The 8,478-nt window shown below is 42.7% G+C and overlaps 1 protein-coding gene across 7 annotated transcripts in view; it reads right to left on the reverse strand.

Annotated features, from left to right (window-relative positions):
* The window catches only part of DAP (death associated protein), a 59,972-nt gene extending 53,677 nt beyond the window's left edge, over positions 1-6,295 (reverse strand). The window contains exon 1 of one of the 7 annotated variants that reach the window (XM_086846864.1): positions 6,016-6,295. In XM_086846864.1, coding sequence (XP_086702990.1) covers positions 6,016-6,070 — 55 coding nt within the window. In that variant the 5' untranslated portion in view covers positions 6,071-6,295. Of the gene's footprint in view, positions 1-5,265; positions 5,720-6,003 lie in introns of those variants that run through there. The other 6 variants (XM_086846688.1, XM_086846783.1, XM_086846618.1 and 3 more) reach the window with 6 other exon arrangements.
* Between the last annotated feature and the right edge of the window lie 2,183 nt (positions 6,296-8,478).

The following is an 8,478-nucleotide window of genomic DNA, read 5'->3' on the forward strand; positions in this document are numbered from 1 at the left end:
AAGCGACCTGCTCCAGGAGAAAGTGAAAGCTCTTTGGCTCTGTCTTTTAAAAAAAAGATTTTAAGTTCTGAGTGATATTTGAATGATCAACTTCTAATTCAATAAAGGTCATTAACTAAAGACAAGCAATCAACAGACGAATTCAAAGAAATATATTTTAAAACCTATTAAAACTGTGTCCTCTTATGCAATAAAAAAACCCGAACAAATTCAAATCACTAAACATTTTGTGTTCTCTCTCCAGCACAAAACTTTAACTGGTGAGAAATGTTTCACATGGGAAAAGGAAAGAAAGACAGTTTTAAAAACTACCTTTTTTTTTGTTGCCTAAAGTGAAGCAAAAAATTAAAATTCCAATTAATTTTTCTTGATTCAAGCTCCTTAGAAATTTAAGTGTGTTTGCAAAAGCAAACACTGAGTTCTGTCACATGCAGTCTTGTTTGAACATCTCAGTTAATCAAAGTACTGCTATGCTTTATTTACATTTATTTATAAATTATTAAATTGTTTTAATTAATTTCTAAATTTAACATCATTGCACAATCAGGACCTTTTACTTATTTATTGCAAGTTACTTTTCATGGAAGATGCTGTCTCCACTGCAACATCTGCCAGGGTTACAAACAGCAGTTCTGAACAATACACACACTTCCATGTCCTTCAACATCTGATAGAAAACTAGAGAAAACAATTCCTAAAGATTAAGTGCTAATTCAGGTCTAAAATGTCTCTCCTTTCACATTGTGTATCATCAGGCCACCAGCCACTCTTCTTTACCTGTCACTGGAAAAAATACACAGCTAACGCAATCAGATTTGCCTGTATGCATCATTAAAAAGCAGGGATTAAAACCCAAACAGCCAGACAGCTAAAAAGGCATAATAGTGACTAATTCAGCAACTTAGAATTTTTAATCAGATTTTTTTTAAACTAATATGAGCAGGCATAGTATAGACAGCTTACAGTACTTTGGTGCATAATTGAATTATATTTAACAATCCAAGGTTACTGTGCAGAAGGAACCAGCAAACAGCTACAATAATCATGTGTATTTGTGAGACCAGAAGTGAAATAATTAGACATTATTCTGTAAATATCTGCTACCCATGACACAGCATGCTCATACCCAATCCAGTTTCAGATTTGGCTTGAGACGATAAATACCCTTGCAGCATAATTCACCTTCCTTTTCAAAAGGTATCAGCTAAGCTACACTTCCTCAGGGTGTGACAGGAGAAGTAATGATTACATCCACTGAAGCTAATGAAAAACCAACTTAACATTTGTGAGATTTTCTCAGGAGTTATGAGGAATCATCTATTTCCTACTTGCTTAGCATTTACTACATAATTTGACAGATGCTTACCATGGTCATTTTGTCATTTAAAAGTCATCCTTAAAAGAGGTCAGATTTCCTTATCCTGCAAACAAAGGACTTAAATAACTGATAAACCACCTTCCAGAACACTGTCAGAAAGCAGTGTGCAGAAGTGGATGGTGTCAACAACCCTGTGTTGGGATTAGGAAGAAAGCAGTTCCTGTGCTGAAAAGCACGTGCAGAGCTCAGATGCTAAGGCAGAAGACAGGGAATGGCTCTCTGGAGTGGTAACAGCCAAGTGGCCCTAAGTCTTTACTAAAGCATGAAATAAAGAAGGGATCATTTGCCAGCACACTCAGAAGAGCAACAAGTCTATATGTTTCACTACTGAATACAAGTTTTGGATTTTAATTATCGTATGTCATGTTTTCTCCCCTCAAGAGGCAGACAGGACTACCTTGTCAGTCCTGTGAATGCCAGCCTGTGCTCCTTGTAAGGGTATGACTACTCCTTCTGGAAATGTATCAAAACAACTGTGTTAATCAATTACCACTCAAGCTGATCTGGAGTCAGGAAGCATTCTGCTTTTTCCTGCCTGCCCCCACTGCTGGACTCCTCGTTTATTCTGACATAAACCCCAATGAACTGGAGCAAGTACCAAGTGCCTAGAGAAGCACCACAGGTCAGGGACGCCCTGGCCCCAGCTCACTCAGGGCACAGACCTGAGGCAGTCCTTCCCAGGAAAACCTTCCAGTTCAACCCAAATCACCTGCTGGTCATGGCAACCAGACAGGAACTTTTACAAATCCAGAGTACAACTAAGAGTCTTAGCAGCTTTCCTTTTTCTTGAGTATGTATTCAATATTAACACAAAAAAATTATTTCTTATGTACTGTGTAACAACAGGTTCCATTACAATGATAAAATGTATGAAAAGGCAAACACAAAATTTGCCATTGTACAAGATTAAGGGAGCATACATTTGTGTTCAACAATATAAGAAGAGCAGTTCTTATATGCCTTCATTTCACAGAAATCTTGGCTCAGAGCTATTTTTTTTTTAATGTATGAAAAGCCACATAACTATTTCCACAAACCTCATAAATAACTTCATAAATACACTATTAAGACAATCTTCATAAATACTTCATAAATACACTATTAAGACAATCACCTTCCTTTATCCCTCCAAATATGTACTAGATGAACAGCTAAAGCATAATTACACAGATCTCTTCAGAGGAACTGTACAAACCTACTCAGCATACTATGGGCACACTTGATCTCACTGACAGGCGGATATTTAATAAAGATTAAGTTAGGGTCCTCTTAAATTTCAGAGGAGTTCGAAGTCACTTCCTGCACCGAGGTCTTGAGGTTTCTTTGCATTTCATTACCCTCTGTCTTTTCAAGTGCCTTTCTTTCCCCCCTATGTGAAAGACCAGTGCAGAGAGGAATGCAGTGCAGTCAGTAAGCAAGGACCAACAGCGCACTTGTGTTGAGGGTTAGGTGTCCCTTTTTTTTGTTTTGTCCTTCTGGCCTGCCCGGGGAATTTTTACCCATTATGTGCCGGGACAACCTAACTACCGGTACTTAGGGGTGCTTGACAACGGACCATGAGTGGCCGGGCCCAGGGCGGGGAAGGGGACAGAAAAGGAGGGTGGGGACAGTTTTTGGGCTGGTTCTTCTTCGGTTTTCGGGGAAGGACGTTCGTGTGCTGGGTCGCGGAGCTGCTGCGGTGGAGAGAAGGGAATTTTGCCATCACCCAGACGGAGCGGCTGCTTCTTCTCCTTCTCCCCTCTTTGTTGGTGGCCTCGCACCCCCTGTCCTGCTGGGATGTGTGGCAGTGCCAGGCACCGCCGCGGAGCTGCTGATACACCTCAGCCACCAGCCCAGGATCTCTGCTCATCCCTGCTGATCCACCTCAGCCACCAGCCCAGGATCTCAGCTCATCCCTGCTGTTCCAGCCGACTGTTCCTCAGAGCCCTGCAGGAGCACCGGGACTGACTGCCCGAGGGGTTTGTGAAAACAAAGCCTCTCCTCCATCCCATCTCAGCCGAGAAGGCTGTCACGGGGTCCCTGTTTCTGTTTTCTTGTTAATGCTATAGTTATTGTTGTTTGTTTGCCTGGTTATACTAGTAAAGAACTGTTATTCCTATCCCCAGATCTGTGCCTAAAGGCCCCTTGATTTCAAATTTATAATAATTTGTAAGGAGGGGGTCTACATTCTTTCATCCCAAGGGAGGCTCCTGCTCTCCCTAGCGGACACCTGTCTTCTAGAACCAAGACAACTTGAAAAACAAGAGATTTGTCAATTTTGCTTTTAATTTGATGACCCAAATCCTTCATAACTTAAACGTCCAACACACTCAGTAGGGTAAGACACATCTGTAATTATAAGTAGTGCTCTTTACAGAACTGTATGCAGCAAAACCTGGGCATTTAAGCCATGTATCAAAAGAGATTCCCTAGTCACACCTTTTCTTTGGTAGAAATTTGCCTTGTTATTTATGAATAAAATTTGATCTGTATTAATTTTTTTAAAGAATATCTTACTTTCATTTTATTAAAACTTGTTTGCAGACTGATCTATTGCATTATTCTAATATTCAGGGACCTAAACAAGCTTGAGATAGAGGATTAAAACCTATCTTCAGATACTAGAGTAAATATATACTCTTGCTAGTCATAACAGTTCTTGTGGATTTTCCAGGCTTTAAAGGACCAAAGGGCAAACAACTTAGAAAAATCTTCTTCCTGAAGCAACCTGAAGATATGGTAAAACATTAGTTTTTTCTGACCTCAAAGATAAGCTCAGAGGTTACCCTCCTTCTAAAGACAAATTTTGGGTGCATGTTCACAAAAAAATAGAAAAAAAAACAAAACAGGGATGCCAATGATCTCAAACATAGTTGAAGCATGTAGTTGAAGGTGTTATTCAGTTCACTTGTGGACCCATACAAAGAAAAAAATTCAAACTGAAATATTCTGACAGCAAAGGAAACCTGTACTGTACTCCACTTGAGCTTTTACACAGTACATTTCTAGTTTCTCATGTGGCCTAGAGAGGCTCACTTCAGGTCTTTTAAAAATTTTCACCAGTTTCAAAAGACAAAGTTTGAAGCAAATCTCTCAAACATGGAACATCAGAAAATAAAATTACAAAGCATATTCGTTTCACCAATGGTGTAGCTGAAGACAGAGCTAAATCAATATAAGATCTTAATGATCCCTCCACTCTGAAGATGATGTATACCTCAAGACAAGCCAGCTCAAAGAGCTAGGGCAACAAAAGCTATCAACATTGGAAAATTATGCTTTGTTTTGCTCCCTGAAGTAGCTCAGCAAGAAACCAGGTAAGAGCTAATACTTTTACAAGGGAGGCTGCAGGACTGGAATGACTGCTCAGCCAAGGAAGCGACTAACTTAACATGCACTGCTGAACTGCATCTGCCATGCAAAGCAAAGCCATTATTTCTCACTTCTACCTAGAGGAATTTCAGGTCCTCACTAAAGAACACAGAATTCGATTATGGTTCAACAGCTGTTTATAAATTTAGCTTTAAATCTCATAAATTGATCTGAATGTAAAATTAGACACCTTTTTACTGAAACACCTCAAAAAAAAAAGCCCACCAACTACTCCACAGGGAAACAAACAACATATGTGGAACTGCTGATGCAGGGACCCTGAGAAGGGATGAGAAGCTCCCTTCTTTAAGAAAACTGTAAGAATCAAAACCAACAGTAGGTGAAGGAGCACGACTTTGATACTGCGAGGAACTGAACCCCACCTGTATACAGAGAGGAGCTACCACCTATGGACCCTGGCAGATTAGTATCCTACTGGAGGTGAATCAACTCCCACCCTGACCACACACTCCCACACAGCAGCAGGACGGAAGGCGATGGAGCTCCTTGTCTGGGCACTCCTCAAGCAGCTTTACCTGTTTCCTACCCTGCCGGGCTCCAGAATCGCAGCCAAGAGTGCGCGGGCTGCTCTGGCACTCACATCGGGACGCCCACAGGCAAAATGGATGCACAGAGCATTCCTGGTTTGCAGTGTCTGTTCAGACTCGGTGTACACTCTGCTGGAATGCGGGCTGCGTGGGGCCGAGACCGCTCTGCTCCCATTCCCACCACCACCAGCCCCAGGCGGGATACCGGAGGCCTCCGCCGCCTTTCGAGGGCGGGATATCAGGGAAGACAACTCTCTCTGCTTGCCGGGTCGGAGCCTGGAGATGCCTAGCTGCACACACCCGAAGAGAGTTTGGCTACAACCAGAGCTCTCCTCAGGGAGAGGCAGGGTAGGGAGCGTCGCCCCGTCACCGGGAGAGGCTGCCGGAGGGCAAGGAGCGCCGCGGGACCCAGTGCTCAGGTGGGGATCCCAGCGCATCTCCCGCGGTCAGAGCGCTACATCGCGCCCGAGCTGAGGACAGCGAGGAAACCCGCCGGGGCTCACATCCCCGGGGGCTCGAACCTACCAGGGCTTACACCCCCAGGCTCGCATCTCCGGCAGCGGCGGGACCTACCCGAGGCCGCCCTCGCCCTCCTCAGTCCCGGCGCGCACAGAAGGCGACTTGGCGGGGAACCGGCGCCCGGCCCCGCCAGCCCGCGGCCGCCCCGGCCCCCCCGTCCCGTCCCGTCCCTCGGCGTGACAAGAGAAAGAGCGGAGAGACACGAACCGGCGGCCGTACCAGCAGGAGGGTGTCCGGCCCGCGTCTCTGCTTTCTCTTTGGGAGGCGAAGACATTTTTTACTGTGGCGGCGGCACCGGGCGCGCGCACCGGGTACCCGCACCCCAACACGGCCCACGTCCGCCCTGTCAACGTGGCCGCCGGGAGGGCGGTGCCGCGCTGGGCGCCAGGCCCTGCCCTGGCCGGGCGGGCGGGGACGTGGCGCCCGCAAGAGACGGGCTCTCCTGTACTGTGAGGGCCGAGTCGGCACCTCCTGCGGGCTGAGCCGCTCTGTTTGTTTTGTTTGCTGAGGGGAAACGGCGCTGCGGTTAACAACGTGGTCTTGAATCGTCTGCGTGTGCACTTCAAATAATACTTGTAATTGGTGACTAATTGGCAGTCCGCGCCTTGCGCTTTTTTGTGTTCTGCCAAACCGCGGATGTGTGAAGAGGCATAAAGAGCTGTGTAATTTTTGGCTGGGGTAGAGTTAATTTTCTTCGCGATAGCTGGTATGGACCGTGTTTTGGAATTGTGCTGGAGACCCTGTTGATAACTGAGGGCAATAAGTGCCCACTTTGCCTTTGCTTCAAACCTCATTTCCTTGCTGTTTGAAATTACAGAGCTGATTCACATCGTTTTTTCAAAGACTTAACTTTTCAAAGTCATGTGGAAAGGCACAGAGCATAATATCTGAGTGAATTACATTATCACCAAAGTGTAAACCATACAGGCCATTCTGGCTTTCTTTTACACTTTGAAATAAGAAAGCAAGTATCCCAAAAGATGAGTGTATGACATCTGAAAGTTGGCTGTCCCTGTCTCCAAAGTGGTATAGAAATATTTCATCACGTTTGTTATAGGGAAATTAACGTAATAATGTTTTATTTATTTGCTGTCACTCTATGTAACAACTATATTACCATTGCAAAAATATGTATGATGTTTTTGGGTTTGGTTTTTTTTTGCAACAATCCAAAATATAATCATCTTATGGTATCCTTAACAACTTGAATGAATAAATGTTGTAAAAATATTGTAATTAAATTCTTACATTTTGCTGCTGGATCATTTAAATTTCTTACACATGCAGCACATTTGAGTCTCAGATTGTATTTTTAGCTCTGTCACCTGTGTAGCCTAACACAAATTACTCCAATTCCCTTTTTAGTCTCTGTCAAAGTCTATTAAGATTACAATTTTTTTCTGGAGTAGTATTATGAGGTTTTAATGCTTTTTGGTCTACTGTCCTTCAAATTTGAATTAAAATATTACATTTTCACTTTTTCTTGGTTTTTCTGGGTTTGTTTGCTTTGGATTTACCTGTGCTGGTTACCAAAGCTGATAAAAATTTTTGCTGTTGCAGGTTTAATCTAAAACAGCTGTTACAGAAATGAAATTAAAGAAAATCTGCTATATGACATTAACCTGAAAGTTAATGATTTTTCTCTGAGAAACAGTTTAATTTAATAATTTCCTATTTAAGCACAAAATTTTAGTACATGAAGATGCACTGAGAGGAGAGGATGTATTCCCTCAAAGATGTGCTTTGGCTGTTCTTGCTACAGCCAGCAACATTTCTTTAGGTTATGAGAATTCACATGTCGCCATTAACACAAGTATATGTATGAAGGCTTGCTGTGGCTTTGCAGCTAAAATACAACATCTTCCCCACGTAGTTCTCAGAGACACAGGGCTGAAATTTCCTGAAAGTGCAGCTGTGCATTGGGTTTGGAAGCTGGGATCTCAAGGCTAACCATACTCGTGCAGAAGGAGCAAGAACTGGAAGAGGGGATGACAGATTGAAACAGAAAAAATGAGGAACAGGAGCACTTGGCCTTACTGGACCAGGAGACAAGGTCAAAAGTTGAGAAGTGGTGGAGAGGTAATATGATAATTGTGAAACAGGGCAGATACCATGACGGAAGGAAAGAAATGTTTTTCCTCAAACATTGAAGTAGGAGCCAGAATTGGTTGTGTGAGATGAGGATGAGGACCCCAGGGAGAAGGGAGAGAGGACTGAAGGTAGGTCAGGCAAGAGCAAGCATACAGCATCAAGCCTGTGGGAGGGAGAGGGAAGGATCTTCACTGCATTCCATGGTCTGGAGCTTTGCAGACTGACCTCTCTATGGTTGTCAATGGACATAATTACTGCTTTCCTCAAGAGACAGGTGCCTGTACCAATGCTAAATTTCTATGCTTGCAGAAGAATTATACAGGTGTCAGTATGATACCATAGGATGGAATTTAATTTTCAAGATATTTGTTTAAAATATCATAAATATATAAAAATATATATGACATATATATCAAAATATATAAAAAATATATTTCAAGATATCTTGTTAAAAACAAGATATTGTTTTTAAATTGTTGCAAGAAAAGCAAAAGGATGAAAAAAATCCAAAATTAAAATAAATACATAAGTAAATAAATAGAGATTTGTAGAATTAAGCACCTAAATGAGAAGATGCCATAAAATTTTTAA

This window comes from Cyanistes caeruleus, chromosome 1, assembly GCF_971803275.1.
Source record: "Cyanistes caeruleus chromosome 1, bCyaCae1.hap1.1, whole genome shotgun sequence".
NCBI lineage: Eukaryota > Metazoa > Chordata > Aves > Passeriformes > Paridae > Cyanistes > Cyanistes caeruleus.